This window comes from Nyctereutes procyonoides, unplaced genomic scaffold (genome assembly GCF_905146905.1).
Source record: "Nyctereutes procyonoides isolate TBG_1078 unplaced genomic scaffold, NYPRO_anot_genome, whole genome shotgun sequence".
NCBI lineage: Eukaryota > Metazoa > Chordata > Mammalia > Carnivora > Canidae > Nyctereutes > Nyctereutes procyonoides.
The window spans coordinates 18,141,519-18,168,493 of NW_026575033.1; the positions used below are offsets into that span (position 1 = coordinate 18,141,519).

At 37.9% G+C, this 26,975-nt stretch overlaps 1 protein-coding gene across 2 annotated transcripts; it reads left to right on the forward strand.

Moving 5' to 3' along the window:
- Window positions 1-523: 523 nt before the first annotated feature.
- On the forward strand, window positions 524-26,766 carry NHLRC3 (NHL repeat containing 3). Of its 2 annotated transcripts, XR_008663377.1 has the most exons (8): window positions 524-807; window positions 1,249-1,401; window positions 1,707-1,854; window positions 4,055-4,255; window positions 6,299-6,390; window positions 9,317-9,429; window positions 10,408-25,809; window positions 26,508-26,766. XR_008663377.1 is itself a non-coding variant. In XM_055317259.1 (7 exons), the coding sequence occupies exons 1-7, from the start codon at window positions 724-726 to the stop codon at window positions 10,658-10,660; spliced, it is 1,044 nt and encodes a 347-aa protein (XP_055173234.1). In that variant the 5' UTR covers window positions 524-723; the 3' UTR covers window positions 10,661-26,766. The 2 variants fall into 2 exon arrangements, 1 of the variants encoding a protein (XP_055173234.1); XM_055317259.1 differs by having other exon boundaries at window positions 10,408-26,766.
- The last annotated feature ends 209 nt before the right edge of the window (window positions 26,767-26,975 follow it).

The window sequence follows — 26,975 nt, forward strand, 5'->3', positions numbered from 1 at the left end:
GGCGAAGGGGGGCACGCTCCCCGGTAGGGGGACTCCCGAACGCCGCGGCGCCCGCGGCGTCGAGAGCCCTTCCCGGTCACCCCTACAGCTCCCACCGGCTTCGGGGGCCTTTAACGAAACCCGTCGCGGCCCAGTAAACTCAACGCGGCGCCGACCCCTCGGGCCTCTCTTTCCCGACAGCCCACGGATGGGTCCTGCTGTGGGAACGTAGATGTTCACAGCGAATGCCTGGGTGCCTGGGAAACGGATGCCGCTGGGATCTTCCTCAGAGCTCGAAAGGCGCTCTGCAAGGACACTATCTCCAGGTCTCTGGTGTGAGTGTTCTCTATTTTGATTTTTCAATCTGAAGTCTTAAAAAAATGGACATCGAGTGGTTCAGGCATATCTACGGACGCCCGCATTTTTGGCGGACCGCAGAAGTCGGCCGCGTGGAGCGCCCCTAGGGAAGAAAAGGGGCGGGGCGGTCGGTGGGTCAGCCCGAACCACGTGACCCGGGGGCGTGGGCCCGGGGCGCTCTCGCCGCCGCCGCCGCCGCCGCCGCCGCCGCCCGAGTTCCGGTTTTCTCTCGCCGGGGTTTAGTCCTGGAGCCCCGCGCGTCCGGGAGCGGGAACTGGAGGCAGGAGCTTCGGCTCCGAGGTGGGGCCGACGCCCTGTACACGAAGAAGGCGTGAACCTAAGGCTGTCCGGTGGCCCCCAGTCGCCGGCGGACCGGACGGGGTCCTCATGGCGAGATTCTGGGTGTGCGCGGCCGGCGCTGGCTTCTTTCTTGCATCACTGGTTTTGCACTCGCGTTTTGGGGGCGCCCCGGTGAGTTGAGCAGCGAGGAAATGCCCGTCAGGTATGCGGATGGCACTGCGGAGAGGCTGCCGGGGTGGAGGTGGCGGGCCCGGCCGCCGCACCGGCCTGTCTGCGTGACCTGCAGAGGAGCGGAGCTGCCCGCGCCTCGCTTTGTCTCTTAGCGTTAAAAAGTTTGCATAGAATACATGGCCGTTTTCCTGCTTGCTCTCTTTCCCCCAGATCCCAGCGTGTCTTTAAATAATTTGCAGATTTGTATTGTGATCGCTTTGGTCTTTGGACGTATAAATCCATTTCTTCCGAATCATCTCCGTCCAGCAGTCTCAGCAGCTCTGTGTCAGTTGTCGAGGCATGCTTAAGAATTGACTTGGTTTTTTTTTTTTTTTTCCTTTTCTTCACCTACAGAGTAAACTGAATCTTCACCTTCTGATGTTTTTTTTTTTTTTTTTGAAGGTTTTAAGGAAATTTTCTTTTCAAATTTCCTGGAGAACCAAGGAAATTCTTTACCGGCTGGATGTGGGTTGGCCTAAGCGTTCAGAATACTTTACTGGAACAACATTTTGTGTTGCAATTGACTCCCTCAGCGGATTGGTTTACGTAGCCCAGGTTAGTAAGATTGGGATTTACAAAAACAAAATAACACCGAGGAAACGATCTCTTCTTGTTTTGCTGTACCAAGTTACCGTATATTGTTTATGTTACGCTAATTGTGAAGTTTCTCTTTTGGAATTGGTTGTAAGTAAATGCTTTGGTTTTGAATGTAGCAGATACTAATATTGTTAGGTTTTGAAACTCGTTTTTTAAACATTAAATTTTGCGATTAACCTTTGATTTTTGTTTCTCTCTACCACAATAAAGATTACTTTCTAAGAACTGATCCTATCTAAGCAGTTATTTTTATATACCTTCAGAGAGGGGATAACATCCCAAAGGTATTAGTGTTCACAGAGGATGGATATTTCCTACGATCCTGGAATTATACAGTTGACACACCTCATGGTATATTTGCAGCCAGTACACTACATGAACAGTCTGTCTGGATCACGGATGTAGGAAGTGGTATGTGTAGTACTATCTATTAAATTATCTTGTTAGAAATCATATCTTTGCCCATGTTCTTGCTTGTACGCTTTAAAATCAAGAGTTGCTAAATCTAATTTGACATCTTTAATGATTTATGAGATCATTTCTGAAAACCTCTATATTGTACTTCTGTAGAGTCAAAACATTTAAAAAGGAGGCTGTAATTACTATGATTTTTCCTTTAACTTGTCAAGGAACTTTTCCTCTTTAAAACATCAGTTGCAAGACCATCCTTGCGGGGATCATTACTATAGTTGTTAAAGCCTCAGTTGCTCTTCCCAGGTTAAACTTCTAAACATCTTCAGTAAAGCCCCAAAAATAGCAATCTCTAAAAGTTAATGAATGGAGTCTTTGCCTTGTTTTCCTTTACCAGTTCTCTTTCAAAAGAAATTGTGCTAGAAAACTAGGACTGCTTTGCTGCCCAAAATGTAGGATTTGCAGAAACTGCTGGTGTTATTGTTTCTGAAATCCTACCTACTGCACCATGTCTGAAATCTTTTCATCAAATACTTCTAGTAGAATGTGTTGCAAATCAAAGTAAGCATAGTTGGATTTATAGCTCTGGATGTTTTCAGAGATAGCTGTTTGCACCTTCTCGTGGCTCAAGATAAGACAATACCAGAGATAACCTGGCATTATGATCTCAGGAACTCAGGAATGAATGGGATCTTGAAGGCAGTATTTCCAGTATTCTTTAGCCCGGTTACATACTTGGCTCAAAGGGCATCCTGTTTCTTCATTTATGGCTATTTCAGATACCATTTTGGAATTAATGAGCTCTCAGTTTTTGTTAGAGGTGCCATTACCATCTGTTCTCAGAACCCAAAAGATTTCTAAGCCTCAGCCAATGATCCATTTATTTCAAGATATATTTTGGGTGATATCATTCCTGTTAAACAAAAAATCTTGATTACCTCTGAGTTCCGTGTAATATTGTAATGAAATATGACTATTTTCACTTCTTTTTTCCCCCAGTATTCACTGTTTAGGGCCTTTACTTTTTAATTTATTCCATTCATGTGATCGTTTTTCATAAAATACTTCATTGGTTCCCAGAAATAAAAAGAACAGACATGATCTCTTCATTCTTTCCACTAATGGGCTTTTTAATGCACAGATCTGAAGGCATTTTTTATATTCCTTCCCCTTTTTTTGAAGAAACAATACCCCTGTAAATAAAAATGTAGCTATAAATGAGCCTTAGCAAAACAAAACAATGTTATATACTGGTGTTTTATGTCTTTTGCCAACTCTTTAGAAACTTTGAAGGTTGCTTCCTTTAGTAATATTTTGTTCTCTTATTGTTGCTACAAATTCTCTCAAGCATTCAAATAAGGTATAATAATAAATACTTTTTTTTTTTTTTTGGTGGACAGCAAAGCAAGGTTTATTAAGTAATACAAAGTGATAGTACAAAGCTCCCAGAATTGTAATGCAAATTGCTTCATTTTATTTCCAGTGAGTTCATTGTATCCAGTTTTATCTTTTGCATGCCTACCAGTTAGTTTGGCCTTGGTATGCCTTCATGCTGGTTTCTGTTAACTGCATTATGTTTTTTCCTAATTATTAGTACCATACTTTATATTTTTGTTTGTAAGATAATTTCAACTCAAGTCTTGATATAAATGAGAAGATACTAATGATTTGGAAAGATTTATTCTTAGGAAAAAGCGCTAATGGGTTGAATATTGAACTTGTTTCTGTAAGGAGAAAGTGTAGGTTTAAAAAAATCTGTATTATAATGAACTTTTTTGTTGATCTACTAAAATTTGAGATCTGCACATGATTAGCTGAAATAATGATTTTCAAACGTAAGTTCCTTTTCCAGTTCCTTCTTGATTTTTTTTTTTACAAGGAATGTTTATTCAAGGTTTTACTTAAAATTACAAAAGAAAATGATGTATCTATAATTTAACATGATGAGCCAGTTGTTTTGGTTTTATTTATTTGAATTTAGAATCTACTTATTTTGAGGTACCTGAATTTTAATTCATGATATTTGGTTGCCACTAATGAAGAAGCTCTATTGCTTGTGAAATACAGCATTTAGTTATCTGAGCCTATTAACTTTTTATTACTCTTCAATTCTATTAAATTCCTGCTCCCTGCTTACTTGAAAAACATGAATGTTTAAACAGGGGTTATATTTGTGAAGTGTGCATATTTATCTTTATAGGATCCTACGGTCATACTATTAAAAAATACAATTCCTTTGGTGATCTTGTTCAAGTCTTGGGTACCCCAGGCAAAAAAGGCACTGGTTTGAATCCCCTGCAATTTGATAATCCTGCAGAATTATATGTAGAGGACACAGGAGATATTTACATTGTGGATGGAGATGGAGGATTGAATAACAGATTGATCAAATTGTCGCAAGGTACATGGCTTGCATGGTATCCTAAAAATGCTATTTAGTAAGTTGGATGTATTAAATTTATTTGATATTTGGTATGATATTATAACTATAGACTGTGTGTGTATATATTTTTAATTTTATGTATTTATTTATTTATTGAGAGAAAGGGAGAGATCCAGGGAGAAGAAAGGGGGAGAGGGAGAGAGAGAATCTTCAGCAGGCTTCACACCCACCAGGGAGCCTGACACAGGGCTCAATATCATGACCTTTGAGATCAGTGATCTAAGCCACAATCTAGAGTTGGACACTTAACTGACTGAGCTACCCAGGCCCTCTATAACTATTGTATATTGTATTATATATGAAGCTGTGTTTAAAAGGCTCAAGTGGGATGTTTTGGATGACCAATAATAAATGATTCTGATAATATGCTTGCTTATTCTTCAAAACTTAGATGTTTCCTTTGAATTAAACTGGAGGCAGTTTGGGAATTTATAGTGGGCTCAAGAAATAAGTGGTTATCCTATCCAGTTAAGAAAGAGAAGTTTCTGAACTTGACATACCAGAGCTGAGATATCCTTCAGTTTGATTAGCTAAAGTTTCATTGTATTCAGTACTCTGTGTTCTCAGTAGTATTCTAGGTGCTGGTCTATTTCAGATGAAGCAGTTAAATGCTACTCTATGGTATTGACTGGTAAAGTAAAATTAGGAGAAGGAGAAATTACTGTTGACTGGAGAAATAGGGCAAGCGTCCATAAAGGAAGTAGATCTTGAACTAAATGGGTTTTGGTGGGAGAAGAGGAATGGGAGGAACATTTACAAGGCTCTATCACTCAAGGTCTACAGGTAATTAGTAAATCTTGTAGGAAAAGAGCTTAGGATCTAATTTTGGAATAGTAAAAAAAAGATCTGGTATGTTCTTAAAGGATTATCTGAGAATTCACTGACATGAACCACATTGCCATAATTTTGCCTTTAAAATGTCTGAAGGTTTGTAGCAGGAAAGTGGTGTTACACAGTTTTTATGAGACACAATACTGTATTGGGATGTATTTGCAGTAAACTCTGTCATTTGGATAAAGCATAAACTCCTACATGGAGGATATGTAGTCAGCTTATTACTCAGTAACTGAGTTTGGTTGGTGATAGTTAAAGGGAGGTAAAGTGCAGATAAAGCGAGAATCAAAAAAATTCTATGAAGGAAACAACCAAACTCAGGAGACAGATTGGATATAGATAGGTATATTGGTTTCTTGTGGCTGCTATAAGAAGCTTAATAGCGTAAAGAGAAATTTTATCCTCTCCTAGTTTTGAAATCCAGAAGTCTGAAATCTATAGGGCAGGCCCTCCCTGCCCCCTCTATTGGCACTAGGGGACATTCCCTCCTTGCCTCTTCCAGCTTCCCATGGTTCCGCACTTTCCTTGGCTTGTGGCAACATACCGCCAGTCTCTGCCTCTGTCTCCAACTGGCCTTTTTTTCTGTGTCTCTGTGCCTCAGATCTCTTTCTCCTTTCTCTTATGAGAACACTAGTCATTGGATTTAGGGTCCACCCTGAATCCAGGATCATCTCATCACAAGATCCCTAACTTCATATGTCTGCAAAAGTCTATGACCAGTAAAGTCACAGTCACACGTACAGGAGTACTCCTGTACCTGTACTTGGATATACCTTTTGGGGTAGAGATACAATTCGGCCTACGATAGGAGTAAGAAGGGAGACAGACTATAAAAACGTTGTGAGTTTTTAAGCTCACAGGAATTGTAATACCAAATAACACAATAGGTGGGAAGGGAGACACTGACATGAACCACAAAGAGTTTTGAGTGATGAGAAACCCAAGTGGAGATAGTGAAGAAGTCAATTAATTGCTTGAAACAGAGGGTTTTTTTTTTTTTTGGTAAAGCATAATAATTAGGCAAACTGGTATATAAACAGAAAGCCAGGAAAGCATAATCAATTGAGAGTATAATTGAATAGTTTGTTTGCAACTTAAGACAAAAAACATGCAAATATGTAAGGTATTCCATATGTTGCTCTGACCAACTATTTTTGCCATTGTCAGACTTCATGGTGCTTTGGCTACATGGAGAACGTGGGACGGGACCTGCTAAGTTCAACATACCTCACAGTGTTACAGTTGATTCAACTGACCGGGTAAAAATACACTGTCATGGTATCTGGGACTGTGTGTCTGAATGTATGGATATATATATGGATCGTGGTGCACATGTGTGTCTGGACATCTGTCTGGGTGTGTCTGGGCAATTCCTCTGGGGCTGGGTATCCCACATACTCGTAAATGTTTAGGTCCTATAATGATGAGAGTTTCTCGAATATTTAGAAGTGAACAAAATAGATTTCCTGTGTCACTTTAAGGTAGAAGGAACAAATAATGGGATAGAATATAAGTTACCTGTAAAAGAAAAGAGTTGCTTTCCTGTGAAGAAAACTACTAGGAGTGTTTGAATATATTTTTAATTTAATTTAATTTTTTAAAAAAGATTTTATTTATTTATTTATTCATGAGAGAGAAGCAGAGACATAGGCAGAGGGAGAAGCAGGCTCCCTGCACGGAGCCTGATGTGGGACTCAATCCCAGGACCCCGGAATCAGAACCTGAGCCAAAGGCAGATGCTCAATCACTTGAGCCACCCAGGCATCCTATTTTTAATTTTAGAATTAAATTAAGTCTGGAATATGTTGATCAAAAGAGAAATGGGAGAGATTAATCTTGGAAGCTTGAAAACCGGAGCCAGCCAGGCAACTTTGTTCTCACTAGCTCCACTCTGGTGAACAGAAAACTTTAACTGACCATTTCAACCCATTCTTTTTTTCCACCCTATCCACTTCTACTTCCTTGCTTTTATATGCCTTTAAGCATACATATCACTTCTTTGGGGTTACTTTCCTATGATCCCCACCCAAAATGTTTTATATTTGTTTCTCCTTCTGTTTTCCTAGAGTAGCCTGTATTTCCCTGTTATAGTAACTATCATGCTATAATACAATCAATTAATTGTCTCCCTTAGCAGAGCGTAGGCTATATGAGGGCATGTACTGAATCTCTTTTGCTTTATATCTTGGTGTCTGGTACATAGTTACCTTATATGTAACCGTTAAGTGCCTAAATGTCTTGTTGCACAATGCATCAGACTGTCTTGGCTTCACATTGTTAAAAGTTTAGTCCGTTTTTACTTCTGATTCTGTGTTCAGCAAGCAACCTTTTGATTGTCATTTGTCTTCCTATGTAGACAAATGAGAATGTTTCGATCATAAAATCTTCAAGTGTTTCCCATGTAGATAGGAAGATAACATGGGAATTTTGTCTAGAAATGGGGAGCTAGAAAGTTCGAATTCTGATTTTGAACACAGGACCCTCCTGAGCCTGGTTAACTATTTCCTTCGTGGAATAAGAGTAAGATCACGTTTCTGAGCAGGCAAGACCTGGATCCAGGTAAATTCTCCATGGTGATAAGTGCCCTTTTGAGAAGCCTTTGAGAACATTTGATGGGGATACTCTGGCATTACTGAATGTTGAAAAAGGAGGGTGTTCATTTCCACACACGGGTATTTTAACGACAGTCAATGGCATTCAGCGTATTTTACCTAATTAACTCATTTAGTCATCACCCCAGCCCTATATGAAAAGTTAATTAGTTTCAGAGCTGAACTTGTTATTTTTTTAAAAGATTTACGTATTTATTTGAGAGCGCATAAGCATGTGCAAGTTGGGAAAGGGATAGAGGGAGAGGGAGAAAGAGACTCAAGCAGACTTTTTGCTGAGCATGGTGCCTGACCCGGGTTTTTCAATTCACAACACTGAAATCATGATCTGAGCCAAAGTCTCAAGTTGGTTAACCTGATGGGCCACTCAGGCACCCCTGGGCCACTCAGGCACCCCTGCTATTGTTTCTTAAACAAGATTTCTCATAATCAAGATAGTTCAGTAGAAAAGATAATACTAAGTCTAAAATATTATTCAATCGTAGCGTCTAAACAGTATTTCTTCCTTGATCACTCATCTAAGACAATAATCCCAAAATCTTTGAGGAAATCCATCCTTACTAAAGAATCATGCCAGAGAAAGGTCTTGAGTAATTACCTTACTTAGGGAACAACTTTTCTGAAGTGCTACAGTGAGTCTTTATTTGTTTCTAATTATAGATAAATTTAGTGGCTACTTAAACTCACAGGCATTGACAAATACATAGTCAGGATTGCTTTGAAAAAATAGTCCCTGAATCCACAAACCCAAGAAATCTAAAGATCCTGAAAGGAGGAGGTAAAGGTCTGCAGGGCTGGCCCACATGTCCAGTCCATTTGTACATACCCCTCTACAATCCTAGCCTCACATCCTAAATTCATTTCACTGTATATATGCCATAGGTTGCATTCATCAAATGTGGTACATGGAATGTCACTTAGAGTGAGTCTGCTTTCCTTAATAACTCATTTCAGCCTATAGCAAAACTAAATTAAACCTGTTGTTAGCCTATATTCTTTAGATGCTACTAAAATCTTCTAAGCATCCTCTTTCAGTAACTTGGCACCTGGTAAATAGCAGGGAGATGTTTAGTGATACCTGCAATAGGAATGAACACCTGGCTTCCACCTAGCCTGAGCTCCTAAGGAGCAAGGTTACATTTCTTTGTTTTTGTCTTCTAACCTAACCCAAGAACTGACAGGTTGGCAGTACTCAGTGGGACAGAGAATGCTTGCTGGAGGAATGAATGGATTCTGTTGCTTCTCAGTGCTGTGCTAATCTTCTGAATCATAACGGAAGACCCTCATTTTTTAGTTATTCAGATGTTTATTAGAGTAGACCGAGTGTATGGGCTTTGAGTTAAGACAAGTGGCCATAAGTGGCTGTCCTACATATTGTAAGCTTGCTTCAAACTTTAATTTCCTGTCTGAAGATAGGGCTTTTAATACCTTCTTCTTTGGGGTCCTCTAAGTACTAAGTGAGATGATGTGTCTGAAACTAATGAAAATAAACATTCATCCCTCCTCTCTCCCCCTTCTGTTTTCTTTCTTATTATGATGTGGATCTTTTCCAAGAAAAATTTTTATGGTTTCTCAGGTGTGGGTTGCTGACCGAGGAAATAAAAGAATTCAAGTATTTGATAAAGACACCGGGGAGTGGTTAGGAGCATGGGATAATTGTTTCACAGAAGAGGGACCTTCTTCAGTCAGGTAATTTTTTTCTTCTTCTTTTAAAATGATTGTTTTATTAGGTGGCGGGGCGGGGCGGGGAGGGCGCGCTGGGCTAGTTTGTAATGGTCATTAAGGAAAGCACTTGTTGTAATGAGCACTGGGTGTTATATGCCAGTGGTAGATCACTAAATTCTCCCCAGAAACTAATACTACACTACATGTTAACTAACTGTAATTTCAATAAAATCTTTAAAAAAATTTACTTATTTGTCACAGAGAGAGAAAGGACATAAGCAGGGGGAGCGGCAGGCAGAGGGAGAGGGAAAGGCAGGTTTTCCGCTGAGTAGTGAGCCTGATGTGGGGCTCTATTCCAGGACCCTGGGATCATGACTTGAGTTGAAGGCAGACGCTCAACCGAGTCACCCAGGTACCCCTAAATAAAATCTTGAAAGAAAAAAAAAAATGCTTGTTTTATTTGGTTTATGCTAGTTTCTCTGAAGAGCTAGCTGAAAGTTTAAAATATTACTAATTTTCAGCAAGTGAAAAGGGGGCAGAACCAAGTATGCAGAGAACTCATAATAGTATTTTAAATCCCAAGCAGAGCAAAGGCAATGAAACTCCCAGTGCGCTGTGGGATCCAGGTCGCAGAGATAACATATGCTGCACCTCCTACAGCGTTCACCCTCGAGATACATGTGATGAATTTTTAAACGCAGAATGAAAATAGAAATCTTGAGTCTACGGTGTCAGCCTAGCACTGACTCTCCGTTAGTTTCATTTTGTGTGGTACTCGCATACTATTATTTTTGTTGTTTAAGCTGGTATTTGGCTACATCTATCCTCACAAATCTATTCCCTCATCAGCAGATTTAGACAGATTTTAAATTCTCCTTGAAAGCAACCTTCAGCAAGTAGAGGCGCCTATTGTTTAGCGCCATAAGGGATATAAATGTTGAGAAAGTAAACCTTTTTATTGGTTTTGCATACATTTATTCTGTAAAACGTTTTCCTCTTTAGATTTACTCCTGATGGAAAGTATGTGATTATAGGCCAGCTGAACCTTAGCAGGCTCTTACTGGTGGCAGCACCCCCAGTGGGAAGCATTGGCAACTGTTCTGTGATAAGCACAATCCAACTAGCAGATCAAGTGTTACCTCATCTCTTGGATGTCAGTGGGAAGACTGGAGCGATCTATGTAGCAGAAATTGGAGCAAAGCAAGTACAAAAATATGTCCCTATGAATAGCTATTTTCTTTCATTCGGTTCATAATGTTTCTTTCCATGGAGATCTTTTAAGTGGAAGTTCAGATTTTCAAAATCATTGTTAAGTCCTGACAAATAATGTCCAAGCATAAGAACATGTTTATTTTTCTGTGACCTGGTGATGAAGAAATTTGTATATCATGAAAAGCTGTTATGTTTTGTTGCTATTCTTGTGGCTTAGTTTTACTTGTAAGTACATAAGGATATTTTAATGAAGGAAATACAATTCTAAAATAATGGGGTCAGAAAAAGGGCCTAAGGTTGTAACCTGGGTAATTTGCCTCTGGTAGAACTCATTCTCTTTGGGAGGAAGAGGGAAAGGGATAAAACCTGGTTGTTCAGGATGTATTGAATTCCACGTGAAGAGCTACAAACCTCCAGTTTGTTCACCTTCTGTAAAATGTACATTTTGAGGGATCAAATCAGATGGACTCTTGATGAAAGTGTACCACAGGATGCTAGCTCCTAAAGATTCAAAGATGAAGAAGCAGGATTTATCTTTGTGTGCCTTTTCAGTAGCTTCTAGTCTAGTGGGGAGATAAGTGTGCACACTGATGGAACACAGTGACAGCAAGGCTTATGTGTATGTAGCAGGACTTTTGGAATTAGCAACATTACTTCTGATGGAGAGGATCCTGGAGATTTTGCCAGTAAAGTTAATTTGAGCCCCAGCTTGAGAAACAGAAGAGGGAAAAACAAGGGGGTCCAAGTGGACAAGTTGTAAAAAGTTATAAGCTTGCTAGGAACTTTGTAGGCTTTAAGAGCCCAGCTTGGCTTGAGTCCTTTAGCTGTAAGATCCTTAATCTCAACCTCTAAATGTAGAGATAAAACAATAGGCATTCAAGTACTTTACTGAAAAGGATCTTTATAAGTGTAGACTGCAATAGTTTTTATTAAAGGTAGCATTAAAAATAGGGCCTCTCTTCAGTGCCTCTTTCCTTTCTTTTTCTTTTTTTCTTTTTGTTAAACATGAACTCAGTTCATTCCTAACATCTTTCTACCTCAAAGGAGCTTTAGAATTATTTATATGGGGATGTGTACTGAATACTTTGCACTATTAAGATGAATAATTTCTTAACATTCTAGGTCTCTCTACCCCTTTGGTTTCAATATTTGCTTCCCAGAAAAGACCATCTTTCCAGTTTGTTTTGGGGTTTTAGTTGAACCTGACTATAGGTTGATCATTCCTCCCTTTTCTTATATCCATCTCCCTCCCTATCCTAGTCTTGTACTGCAAATCATGTAGCATGTGAGAAGTCTTGAGCTGACTTTCCTCAACACCCATTATGGCTGCAGTCTGTTTTGCAGATACCTCAGGGAATTCAAACTATTTTGATCCTTGGATCATAACTTGATGCAGTTTGGAAGGTAAATCAACCAGCAGGAAACTTTACCCTGTTCCAAGGCCTTTGATAAGTGTGTTTGTGCCGCTGGTCAAGCTGTCTGATCCTAAGTGAGTCATCTTAGTTTTTCTTTTTAGTGAAATGAGAACATCATTGTCTTTCCTCCTCCAGGAACGCTGTTACGATCAGATGTATGACAGATACCAATGTGCTGTTTGAAATAATATAGTTTCGAGTTATTTTAAAGGCAGAAATTCTTAACAAAGATCCTTCTAAATGTGCGATTTACCTGATAACAATTATCAAGTTTGCCTTAATTTTGCCCTTATTGCTTTTTTCAAAACTTATCCTCATAACTTTATGCAGCTTAGCCAATACAGTAAATTTATTTGGATAAAGGAAAGTGATTTCAGGTTTTTGTTTTGTTTTTAAGCCAGGACAGGAAGTACAAATGTCTCAGGAATGCAGGTTAGTAAACTGATCTCATTGTTTCAAAAGTGTTATATTTAACTTTGTTTTATACAGATTCTTATAAAACTTGCTGAAAATTTTGTGATTATAGACTTTGCTTGAAGTGTTTATTAGTATTCCTGTGTTCATAATATTTCATTTTTCCCCCTTTGGATTAATTGGTTAAATGAAAAAATGTATTTTCATTTTGAAGATACAAATTAAATTTTTGGAAAGAAAAAGAGGCAGTATCATCTGGCTTTCTGTTTAATTTTGATTTTATTGTTTATAAAAGCACGGTTTTTTTTTTAAAGGTTTTATTTATTCAAGAGAGACACACACACACAGAGAGAGAGAGAGAGAGGCAGAGACACAGGGAGAGGGAAAAGCAGGCTCCATGCAGGGAGCCTGACGTGGGACCCGATCCCAGGACTCCAGGATCACACCCCGGGCTGAAGGCAGTGCTAAACTGCTAAGCTACCCAGGCTGCCCATAAAAGCAGCTTTTAACTTCTTACTCCACTGAATAATTTCAGCAATCCTGAAATCACAGGTTGGCGCTGAGAGAATATCCTCCTTCATTGGCACATAAAGTGTAGGCTGAAGCACATTTTGTTAGAGGTTTCTTAGAAGACCAAAAACAGCCTGGGTGTTGAGATGGGGGGTAGGTATAAATGCTAGTGATACTAACTAACTCCATATGTTTTTGCATTGGAAATAGAACCTCTTTATGTGTCTGCTTTCTAGATCTATTGGGGTGTTTGTGTGTGGTGGTGGTGGTGGGTGTTGGGGAGGGGATGGCTTCTAAATTAGAAGACTGAAGCCTGGAGGTATCTTCCTGACTTCCAGTGTGACATGGGGGTTCTACAATGGAATGTTTGTCCTCAGAGAAAAGCTGTGTGCAATCTGAAGGTAAACTAAGAAGACCTATATAATTTGTGCTTAGGTCACTTAAAAGACTGCTTCAAGCAATGTGACTGTCACACTAAATAAAGGCACTCAAGTCCCAATTTTGTTTTGCCTTTGTTGGTTGTATTTTTAATTATTTTTAAAAGATTTTATTTATTTATTTGCGAGAAAGAGAAGAGAGCACAAGCAGGGGGAGAGGGTGGGGCAGAGGGAGAAGCAGACTCCCCACTGAGCAAGAGCAAGATGTATGGGGCTCCATCCCAGAACCCTGGGATCATGACCTGAGCCACCGAGCTGCCCCACCCTTGTTCATTTTATTTATGTATTTATGTATGTATGTATTTATTTATTTACTTACTTAGCGGGATCGCAGTTGTTCATTATGCATTTCTGACACTGAGGCACGTGGCCGCACCGCTCACACAGTGCAGGTCCTGCCAGCGTGGGGCTGACTAGGAGCCTCGGTGTCCTATTGTCACTGCCCGTAGTGTTCTCCCAGTCCATCTTGCCCTGCCTTGAGCAGTGCTGTGTCTTCCGGAGCCCTTGTTCATTTGAAACACTGGATTTGAAAGCAGCATATTTTGGATAGCCTATACAACAACTGGAATCTGTCTAGATTTTTGCTCCTTTGGCTCACCAAATCCATTAGAATCATTGAAAAAAAAAAAGTATCCTGAATGTATGACTTCGTTTTACTCTTGACTCTAAAGTTTCAGCAATAATCAAAAAAACGTTTAGAAAAATCAGAATAAAGTCAGATTGATTTATTCAACAAAGACATACAAAACAAATTCGTGAAGGGATTTAGGCAGGTATTCCCTGCCTAGTAGTTGACCATCTATCTGGGAAAACAAGCCCCAAAATGTATTTCCTTTCAGTTCATCCTAGAAAGTGCCCTATTTGGCACTTGCATTGTGTTTCATTCTTGCTACAAAAGAGGGCAGTAGAGTCCTGCTTATAAGCATTTCTTGAAACCATCTGTGGGCCTTCTTTATACTTTGAATTTTTTAAAAATTGAGGTTAACCGTACTTTTAAGTTTTCTTCTTTTTCTTTAGCTTGTATGTCTTGAGGAAATTAGTGTATAGGTAACATATTTTCTAAGGGTTACTGGGAATTTTTACTGTTTAATTGGCCATTTTCATGTTTAAAAGAACAAAACCAAAAAGAGCCTTCCAATAAAAGCCAGTCTTTTTTTTTTTTTTTAAAGATTTTGTTTATTTATTCATGAGAGACAGAGTGAGCCAGAGACATGGGCAGAGAGAGAAGCAGGCTCCATGCAGGGAGCCCAATGTGGGACTCAATCCCAGGACTCCAGGATCGCGCCCTGAGCCAAAGACCACTGAACCACCCAGGCGTCCCAATAAAAGCCAGTCTAATAGCCAGAAGTGAATAATACATTTTAAACTACAACCTGAATATGAATATAGTACAATATAAAATGCATTCATATGAGCCAGAGAATTATTCCTTTTTTCCTTACTAGATTTTTTTTTTTAAGATTTTATTCATTTATTCATGAGAGACCAGTGAGAGAGTGAGAAGCGAGACACAGGCAGAGGGAGAAGCAGGGTCCATGCAGGGAGCCCGATGTGGGACTTGATACCAGGTCTCCAAGATCACACCCTGGGCTGAAGCGGGGCTAAACCACTGAGCCACCTGGGCTGCCCCCTTTTTGTTTCTTTTAAACAATTTTGTCTGTGGTTGCTGACTCTTTTAAAATAAGAAAAATTTAGAGAGGCTAAATAATTTCTCCACCAGACACTTAGGCATAGAATTCATGAGTTTATAATTTAATCCTTAGACATTTGATGACCTGTAGATATTCCTTTTGTATATAAGAACTGAGAATTTGAGCAATGAAAAATAGCACTTTTTGAAACTTTTGTTTCTTCCATTGTAAACAGTAAAATTATATTGATATGATTTAATTCTGCTTGCATGTAATATATGGTAAAGTGGCTAATCTTGTCGCAACCTGTTTTTAGCTCCTGTAATATAGCCTCTGACCCTGGTAAACAGATTTGTGGTGTTGAGTTTCCTTTTGGATGCTACATTTAAAAGAGAATCCTACAGATAGACTTTAATCCAAAAGCAGTTGACCAAAATAACATGGTGTTTGGAAATAATTCTGAGACCTTCAAAGAGTGATCATATAGGATTATGAAGAGACTTATTGAGCTTTCCTCCAGAATGAAGATGAGTAGGAATAATAGTGTGGCCAGATGGTCCAGCTTAGTATAAGAACATTCTAGCAAAAAAGCTGTTTAGCAATGGAACAGACTGTGTTCATATTGGAAGTGGTAAAGTTCAGTGATTCAGAACTTGAAATCTGGAGGTAGGTTAACCGGGGTTCTAATCTAGGCCCTGCCACTTACTTGCTGTCTTGTTTGAGACTGCATCATTTTTCTTTTGTGAAATGAAAATGATAGTATTTTCCTCATGGGACCGTTGTGAATAGAAATGAGATCCTGCATATAGAACATTACACCCAGTCCCTGACACATCGTAAGCACTCACCACACCTTTTTTTGTAGTATGTAAGCCAAAGATGGGAAACCATGCCACCTTTGGGCAGAAATTCTTACACTGGGAAGATGGTGAGACTAGATGACTTTCCCTATTGTATGATTCTGTGTTTAGTCCCATTGTTGAAAACTAAAGATAATAGTTGTGATACACTAAGTCATCTATCGTTTAGAATGGCCACTTTTAAAAAAAACATGTTTTCATTTGGCACTAAGGCTATTTAGTCATCCAACAGATGCCTGCGTGTTAGGTACCAGGAATATGGTGGTGAGCAAGGTAAAGACTCCTTTTCTGGAGTATACATTCTACTTTGGAAAACAGAACTGTTTGAATGAAAAAGTGAGCTTCTGACTAGAATTTGTGAAATATTAACACTTGGTTGGCTAAGTACCCATCCTCAACCTTCTTCCTTACCTTACACAACCTTGAAGACTGGAAGAGGTAGGTGCTTGCTTTCTCAGCTTAATTAGCATCTAAGCGTAATGACATGATATGGTTCTGGCCAGTACAACAGAAATGGAAATCTCCTGGGAGATTTCTGAAGAATCATTTGCTTTTTTGATTAAAAAAAAAAAATAGGTATACTTAGCACCACTGCCTTCTCCCTTCTTCCCCAACCTGAACTTGAGTAAACACTCAAGTGTTGCCTGGAATTGCAGCAGCCATCTGGGACTATAAAGCGAAAAACCAACATTCTTAAGGACGGCAGAAAGAACGAGGCTGGGTTTTTACGATTGGGGAACCACTGTCCTGGCCTGGTAATTCCTTTCTCCAGATTTTTTTATGAGAGATAGTTAAACATTTTAGTTACTTAAGCCACTGTAGTAGTTGGGTATCTTTTTACAGATAAAAAGCATTCCTAAGAAATTCAGTATTAAATTAACCTGCATTAGTTTGGAAAGGATATTTTTTATGGTTTTCAGATTCTGCATCCAGGAAAATAAGTTACTTTGCTTTTATGTCTTATTTTATGTCCTATAATAAGATTTTACTTTTTTTTTCAATTTAGATTCTATGCATTTCTTTTGAGACATATTTGATACAGGTATCAAATTTATTCTATGCATTTATTAGTTGTAGCTGTTAGAGTAGGATTCCCCTCCCCCTTTTTTGAGAGAGAGCACAGAGTGGGGGGTGGGGAACAGAGGGAGAGGGAGAGAGAGAATCTTGAGCAGGCTCCACACACAGGTGCAGAACCCAATCTGGGGCTCAGCCTCATGTCTCTGAGATCATGGCCTGAGCCAAAATTAAGAGTCCGTGCTTAACCAACTGATCCACCCAGGAGCTCCTTTTTCCACATTTCAAATTAGTTTTTGATGGCATAGAGAAAAGGTATCAATTCTTTTTATCTATGTCACTTCTATTCACCTTAATAAGCTCTTACTAATTTTAATTAGCTATTATAGATATTCAGATTTTCTAGGTATGCCACTCTGAAAATAAAGGTTAACTATATGTCTTTCAATTATTTATTGCTTGTTTGATTTTTAGAAATTTATTGCATTAGCTACCTTGTTCAAGACATGGTAAATGATAGTAATGATTATTTCTGATTTTAATGGAAATATTGGTACTTTCCCAATAAATATGTTTGCTATTGAGTTTTGGTAATTTTTATATTTAGCCAGGGTTTTTTTTTTTTTAAATCTCGGGATTTTATTACGAATTACTACTTAGTTTTGTAATGACTTTTGGCATTGATGTGTACAATATGTTGATTAATGAAAGGTACAGGTTTTTTCTTAGGGTTATTGTTGGAAAAACTTTACTTGGTAATTTCTTGCTTAGAATTTTTATTCTTGAAAGAAAGAGGGCAGTAGAGTGCCATTGTGTAGAATTTATCAATTGTGTTCCACCCATCTCCAAAAGGAATTTGAGCCTCTTTACAATAAAAATTTTTAAATACATTAAAAGAGACTAATGTCAAGAATTGCATAGAGGGGAGGAAAATACATTTATTCAAAACCTGAATAGGTGGATCCCTGGGTGGCTCAGCAGTTTAGCGCCTGCCATTGGCTCGGGACATGATCGTGGAGTCCTGGGATTGAGTCCTGCATCAGGCTCCCTGTATGGAACCTGTTTCTCCCTCTGCCTGTGTCTCTACCTCTTTCTCTCTCTCTCTCTCTGTCTCTCATGAATAAATATATAAATAAAATCTTAAAAAAAAACAAACCTGGATAATAGTTATGGCAATTAAGCATTAAGTTAATTCTGAGTTTTATTGTAGCCTTAGCAAAGAAGGAAATGTGCATATTTCATTTTCATCTGCTGAAATGAAATAGATCCATTCTTCAGGAAACAACTTTTTTCCCCATATGTCATTTGTATGGTTATTTATAGGTGAAATAAAACAACATGCCTTCAACAAAAACTTATTATAACATAAAGAAACCTTTTTTAATGTAATCAAAGAAGATGTGAAGAAGGGATAGGGTCTTTAAGCCAGTAGCTCCATAAATATTATTCTTATTTGGTGTACACATCACTGAGTGGATGGACAGTCTTTGTCAGGGTTCGACTGAAATAATGGTGGTAGTGTTCTGAATATCTGCTGTTCAACGTGGTAGCCCCTAGCTCATGGACTATTGAACACTTGAAATGTTCGTGTGTCTAAGGAACTGAATTTTTTTCAGCTTTATTTTTAATTAATTAAATTTAAGTTCTACATGTGACTATTGGCTACTGTATTGGACAGCCTGGCAGGTGTGACTAGGTTTTCATGATAGTGATCAATAATTTGTTTTTACTCAATTTTCTTACTCATTTGTATAATTTGCTTTCTCTGTAGTATGACCTTTTGGCAGTGTTTCTAATAATTCCACCTCAAAGATTAGAAGTTATGCACACATTAAATTGTTGAATCTTTTAAAAATATTTTCCAAATGAAAACGAAGTCAGTCTGTGAAAAATGAAGGAAAATGGTTCTAAAAAGCTTTTAAATGTTTATGTATATGCTTATTTATCTGTTCACCTCTGGGAACAGTTTAGAAAAACAGCTCTGTTTTTCTATTTTTTTTTCCCCCTAAAAAGAAACCATTTCACAGACAACAGCTCAGGTTAAAATGCACATTTGTCTCTTGTAGATTTTTTTATGCATCCCACAGAGGTATTCGCAGTAATTGTTTCAGACATCCTAAAAATCAGGTTGGAAGGCAATAAAATGCAATCACAGGCTCATTACTGGTGATGTCAAATTATTACATCTTTAGTAATGATTGCATTAGTTTCCTTCTTTATTTGGATTTTAAAGCTTAGATAATAAAATCCTAAATAATCCTACTTCCATTTTTTGAACTTTATATCATGAAATATTTCATCAATTGTCAACTTGTAGACATGTCATCTTATTGATATCTTTGCATACTTACCGTGTGCCTATGCTGTTTGATTATTTTGTATTGTCTCCAACATCATATTATTTCATCTTTAACTAACTTAGCATGTTTTCTATAACGTAATAATAATTTTTTTGAACATGATGTTACCACCTTTAAAATTAATAGTCCCTTGGGGCACCTAAGAGGCTCAATTGGTTAAGTATTTGCCTTCGGCACAGGTCAGTATCCTAGAGTCCCAGGATCAAGCCTCATGGCAGGCTCCCTGCTCAGTTGGGAGTCTGCTTCTCCCTCTGCCTCGCCCCCAATCCTACACCTGCTCATGTTCTCTCTTGCTCCCTCACTGTCTCATAAATAAATAAAATCTTAAAATTAGTAGTCCCTTAATACTGTTAAATATTGTCCTTGTTCTGATTTTACCTCAGTATCTCATGTATTTTTTGCCAGGGTTGAAATAAATTCCATTTTTAAATTTGTTTCTTATATTTAATCTGTAGTTTCTTCATCTTCCTCTTCCTTTTCTTGCTCTCTCTGGCTCCAGCCTTGTGTCTTGCTTTCTCTTCTCTTGTAATATATTTGTTGAAGAAAGCAGTTACCTGTTCTAGTTTCCCAAGAATCTGGACTTTGTTGATTTCAACCTTCTGGATTCGTTTAACATGTTACTTTGTCTTCTCTAGGCCCTGTAAATTGGTGGTCAGTGCGAGAGACTGTGTCAGATTAAGATTTGATTATTTTTGTGGCAAGACTTCTCTAGGTGCTGGTCTGTAACTTCGTCATGTAACTTTGAACCTCTGGTTCAAACTACTTTTCTTTGCTATGGACTTGCATAGCCAATTGCTTCCTTGACATTTCTACTTGGACATGTAACAGTTATTTCAGACTTAACAGATTTAAGATACGTACTCATTCCCTTTCTCCCACTCTCAAATGGGATAGTACCACCATTTATTTATTGAGCAACTCTCCCATCTACCTGGAATACACTTACTCCAGATCTTTATTTGGCTCAATTTGTATACTCTTTTAGGTTCTGCTCAAATACAACCTCTTTAAAGAGGTGCGTCCTGAATGTTGTTCCAAATAAGCATCTACTCCTGTCATTTTCTATTCTTTCACCTTGTTTATTTTCTTTATAGCTTTTGTAATTCTCTGATACTGCTCATTTGATTCTTTACTTGCATATCACTTGTTTCCCTCTGTGGAATATAAGCTTTTATGCAAGGCTGGGATGACTTTGCTTTTGTTCATTGCCAAAGTGCCTGGAACATAGTAGGTGGTCAAATACTTGTCAAGTGTTGATTAAATGAATGACTCTCATTACCTTGTATTAATGGTTTAGTATATCATTAACTAGCTTAAGCTTCTCAGATCAAATGATCTTTTATAGTTTATCTACTTGGATTTCATATCAGGCCTGTGTGTAGGATTCTTCTATCAGCCTGCACTTGCCCTCATGTATTTCTTAAGACGTATTTCCTCTCCTTTTTGCTTGGTTTTATTCATTTGTCAACTGTTTTACCATTCTCCACTGCCAATTCTGGATCTATTTTTTTTTTCAGAATTCAGAGCCTCATTGGAATATCCAGCCTCATATGGTGACTTTAAGCATTGCTGTCTTTATCTATTGCTTATTTTTCTCTGCAAAGATATGACTCTTACGCTGTCCCTCACTTCTTCCTCATCCAGTTATTTTTTTAAAAAAGATTTTATTTATTTAGTCATGAGAGACAGAGGCAGAGACACAGGCAGAGGGAGAAGCAGGCTGCCTGCAGGGAGCCCGATGCGAGACTCGATCCCAGGACACAGGGATCACGACCCGAGCCAAAGGCAGACACTCAACCACTGAGCCACCCAGGCACTCTCCTCATCCAATTATATACAAGAATCTTTTGTCTTTCGTAGGTGTTGAAATACTGTATTTAAATACTGTTTGAATTTTCAAAGATATTCTGTATTCTGTACTACATTTTATACAGATCTCTCCAACCTGCTCCCCTCTTCTTATTTCTCCCATAAATCTACTTTTGAAAGCTTGTCACAACTGATGAATTTTGTATGTCCAGCTGGCATTCAGTGACACTGGGATGACATTTCACATGAAAAAATAAGTAGATAGTTTTAATAATGCCTTCCCCCCCCCACATCAACATCCCCAATATCTCCAGGTTCTTATCTCTAGAACTTGTGAGTATTACCACAGAAAACAAAGACTTTGGAGATGTGACTACATTTAGGAATTTGAGATGTGGTTATCCTAGATTATCTCAGTGGGCCCTAATGTAATCAGATGTTTCATTTTAATAGGGAGGTAGAGGGAGATTTGATATATAGAAGAGAAGTCAGTGTGACCGTGAAGGCAGAGCTTGGAGTGATACAGCCACAAGCCAAGGAATGCCAACAGCCACCAGAGGCTGGATGAGGCAAGAAGTGGATTCCATTCTAGCACTTCCAGAGGGGACATAGCCCTGCATGGGTCTTGATTTTGGCCTAGTGATACTGATTTTGGCCTTCAGTATTATGAAAGAATGTGAGTTTCTGTTGTTTTCAGCCGCTAAGTTGCTGATAATTTGCTACGGCAGCTGCAGTAAACTAATACAGATTTGATACCTAGAAAAGGAGTCCTGCTGATAAGCATACTTAAAAATATAAAACTATAATATAGAAATGGACAATAGGTAGAGGCTGGAAAAATTTTGAACAGTAAGATAATAAAAAGCCTAAATTGTTTTAGACTTGGTAGAAGTATGACATTAAAGTCAACTGGGGGGCAGCCCCGGTGGCTCAGCGGTTTAGTGCCGCCTTCGGCCTGGGATGTGATCTGGAGACCCGGGATCAAGTCCCGCATCAGGCTCCCTGCATGGAGCCTGCTTCTCCCTCTGCCTCTCTCTCTCTCTCTCTCTCTCTCTCTCTCTCTCTCTCTCTCTGTCTCTTTTGAATAAATAAATAAAATCTTTAAAAAATATAAATAAATAAAGTCAACTGGTTAGGGCTCAAAAGGAACTAAGCACAATGCTGAAATCCTATATCATCTTAGAGAATGCATATCTTGTAAACAGATTGTTAGTTAAAAATTCGGATTTTAAAGGTATTGTTGGTAAAGGTTCAGAAGGAAATGAGGCACATATTTTTAGAAACTGGAGGAAAGAGGGCATTTATTATATAGTGGGAAAAGACATAAGAATGGTTATAAATCATAAAACAATGGAATATCTTTACATTACTGGAAAAAAATAAGGTCATTCTAGAATTCTGGATCCAATAAATGTTTCTGTGAAAATTGAAGAAATATTTCAAGCAAACAAAAGCTGGAATATTCATTGTCATCAAATCTATACTGCAAGAAATATTAAATGATGATTTTTAGTCTGAAAGAAAATGATACCATTTGAAAACTTGAATCTATACAAAGGGATAAAAAGGGCCTGAATTGGAAAATTTGTGGCTAAATATAAAGGTCATTGTTTTTCTTTTAGAAAAAAATTTTTTGAAGATGACTGCTTAAGGCAAAACTAATAACAATGCATTGATGAATTTATATAATTTATAGAAGTACATAAATGATATAAAGGATGAGATGATGAAATGAAAATATACTATTATAAGAATATGAGAAGTGGTACAATATCATTTGAAAGTAGATTCTGACAATGTAAAGAGAAGTATTGTAAATTCTAGTGTAACCAAAAATGAAACAAATGTATATATAATAGCCAAAAGAAAAAGGTAAAATGCTATACAAATAGCCAATTCCAAAAGAACCCTGAAAAAGAGGGAAATGGGACTAATAGAAAGCAGCATGATGGTAGATTTAAACCCTGTCATATTAAGTACTAAATTAAGTGTAAATGGCTTAAATACTCTAATATTCAGCAATTGTCAGACTGAATAAAAAATGCATGAGTGATAAGCTTTATATATAAATATAGGATAATTAAAAGCGAAAGGATGAAAAAAATATTCCATTATAAACAGTAATTTTAAGAAAGCTGAAGTTGCTATATTACTGTCCAAGTAATCATCAGAATAAATATGACCAGAGATAAAGAGAGAAAGCTTTTAAGGATAAAAACATCTTTTTATGTCCAGGATGAGCCAAAAGTTAAAATGTATATATTATTAATAGCAATATTTTGGAAGTAGATTAAAGGGAAAATTGACAATAAAACAGAAATATAGATTAATCTGCCATCAAGGTTGAAACTTTTAAAATCCATCTCTCAGGAACTGATAGAACAACTAGACACACACAAAAATAGAGATGACCTGAATAACGCTATCAAGTTTGACCAATTTGTAGAACACTATGTACAACAACGCAAAGGATATACATTCCTTTTAAGTGCACAGGAAACAGACATTAAGACCACATGCTAGGCCACAAAACAACTCTTAATAAATTTATTCAGTTTGGAGTCACGACAACATATTTTCTGACCATACTAGAATTAAAATAGAAATAAAAAATATATCTGAAAAATCATCAAATATTTGAAAATTGAATATTACACTTGTAAATAACTTATGTCACAGAAAAAAATCACAGAAGGAGCAAGAAAATGCTAAGTAAAAATACAGGTCAAAATATGTAAAATATATTAAAGCGGTGCTTAGAAATATATTTATAAGTTTAAGTCATTGTGTGTGGAAAGAAGAAAATCTAAAATTAGTATTCTGTTTTCACCTTAAAAAGAAATAGCAGATTAAGGCAAAGATTAGTGAAGAAAATAAATAAATTGAAATCAACCAAGTAGACAACAGACATTAATGAAATAAAAAGTCAGATATTAGAAATGATCAATGAAATTTACAAATCTCTAGCTATACTGATCAAGAAAAAAAAAACCCAAATTACCAATATCAGGACTGGAAGTAGTTTTATTAATACAGATCTTATAGACATTAAGAGAATAGTAAAGAAATACAAAAGATTTTATACCATAATGTTTGGCCACTTGGATCAGGAGTTGGCAGAGTTTTCCTGTGAAGAGCCAGACAATAAATATTTTAAGCATTATTGGCCATGCGGTCTTTTCAAATACTCAACTCTGACACTATAGCATGAAAATAGCCATGGACATGTGTAAATGACTGAGTTTAAACAAAACTTTATTTATAAAAATTATGCAACCATGGACGTGGATGAACGTGAAAAAGATGCTGAACACAAAAAGCAAGAAATAAAAGAATACATACGGTTGGTTTCATTTATCTGAAATCCTAGAAAAGGCAAAAGAATTCTGTAGTGATAAAACAGATCAGTGTTTGAAGCCATGATGGGTGTTGGTGATGAATTATGAATGGTGTGAGGCAACTTTTTTCATATAATGGAAAAACTATATTTGCATTTTGGTGGTAGTTTCATGGGCATTATGTATCTGTCAAAGTTCCTCAAACTGTACACTTAAAATGAGTGTGTTATATTGAATATAAAGTAAGCCTCAATAGACTTGATTAAAAAGCAAAACAGAAGATTGGAGAATCCAAACAGAAACAAAACAGAAAATGGGAAGGTGGAGAATGAAAACAACAAAAAAGAGACTTTTAAGTGGAGGAATGGTAAGTGAGAGAATACCTGTTCAATAACCTTGACCCCCCCCCCCCCGCCCAGTACATTTGATGAGTGAGAGAAAGTGATTAGGTGTAAGAGGAAGTTGAAAAGAATGTGAACAGCTGTTGTATAGTATAGCAGATGCCAGGAAACACAAAATGAGGGAATTCATTGCAAACTGAAACCAGAGAGCAAGAATATTGAATGTCAGGTATTCCCATTTCCTTTAGTTTCTTTAGGCATGATTTGAAGCCTAGAGAAAGCAGCAAGTAGTCATTACTAAGGCTTAGGGATGGCAAAGCACATATGGCTAGTTAAGTACACACTGTACTTGTTAAGTAACACTTAACACAGTTAAGTGTTAGGAAAAGCAATGTAGGTAGGGCTGTGTAGTTGAAGAGGTAGGAGTGGTAAACCTTTGTTAGTAAAGAAGAGGTTGAACATGTATGAAAGATAGGAAAGGTGAAAGGTGAGAATGATTTGGACTAAGAAAAGTTACTTTCTATGATTAGTTCATACATTATGCAACATGAGCATTCCAAAGTAGTGTTGAATGGCAGGCAGCTAAGCCTGAAAATATAAAACACTTCTACCAGGCACAGACTCAGAAAAAGCCCCTCTCCTTTCTGTAAGGAATAATCTCAGTGGGCATCAAACTTACCAACTTGTAGCTTTGACAGTAAAGTATTTCACATCCTCATTAATTAATGTATGGCTCTCAATGACATTTTTTTCAAGAGTTACTTGATGCCCCGAGCCTCAGTGTGTCATGGGCATGCAGGGCATGTTCTACATTATAACTCCTAAAGGCAGAAGACAGGTTCACTGTAGACAAAAATGGACTAAAATTTCTTTAGCCTCCTAGGATCTTGATAGGGCTGACATGATGGATGATTTCTACTGAAGAAAAAGAGGACAGAGATTTCGACTCATCAATAAAGTATCTGACTCCTCAAGAAATGACTGGAGATTAAAGTGAATCTTAAATTAATTTGAAAAATGCACGCAAAGATTATTACCTGCACCAATTAGTTCTGTCAGACCTGTAAGTACCTATGTAGAAACAACAGCTTATAATTAATAGGGGGGAAAAAACCCACTACTTTTCCTGGTTAGGAGCATAGGAAAGGCAAGTTTGAAACAAAAGTCTTGTTGGGACATTTGACAGGACATCAGCTGTCAAAATCGTGATTATAATTTTTTTAATAGCTTTTGAAATTGGTTTTGAAGACTTCTCTCTTACCCTGATCTCTTCCTTTTCAATTCTTAAAATACTAATGTTTATCAGTTCCTGAGTTGCTTCTATATGTCTTGGCCTCCATCAAGCTTGCAAAATAATAGAGAATGGAATTTTTATGTATTTCATAATGCCTCGCTCCATGCTATGCACATGATATATGCTCAATTAATACAATCACACCTGGATTCCAAGGTCCTTCAATGGTGGAGAGGATGAGAGCTGTAGGACAGAATTCCCAGTATCAGAGCTGAGTTAAGAACAGCAATGGCATATCAAGGCATATCAATGGCATATCTTTCACAGTGGCTGATGCAAGCACAGGAAGAAGGAAGGGCTCTTTCTCTTCTTCCAAACCTAAGTAACCACTTGTTAGGCCCAGAGGAGCCCTCTGTTGCCAAAAACAAAAACAAAAACAAAAAAACAAACACAAAGCCTTAAACAGGTTAATATTTTTTCCCTTATGTGAATATACAAGGTTAAAAAACTTTAACCTTTCTCATCAGGAGAGAACTGACAAGGTTTGACAGTAGCACAAGCTGCTCAGATGTATTCTGTCCTCCTTCATCTGTGGACCTCCAGAACCTGGAACGCCGCCATCTAGTATAATGACTACTCCTGGGATGCAGTGGTGAAATGAGGAAATGGAAATTCTTCCCAGATGTGGTGTCCTACTGGATGTGTCATCTGCCTCCCTCTGAGTTACTCCTCTACACATTTGGATCTCATAATTTCAATGCATGTTAAATAAATTTCCAGTCTACACACAGGTGTATATGAGCAGGAAATGCGCCAAAGGGGGAGCCTGAGCGGCTCAGTTGGTTAAGCGTTCAACTCTTGGTTCCAGCTCAGGTCATGATCTCAGTGTTGAACTCAAACCCTGAGTTGGGCTCCACTCTCAGCAGGAAGTCTGCTGGAGATTTCTCTCCTTCTTCTCCCTCTGCCCCTCCCCCCCACTCGAGCATACTCTTTCT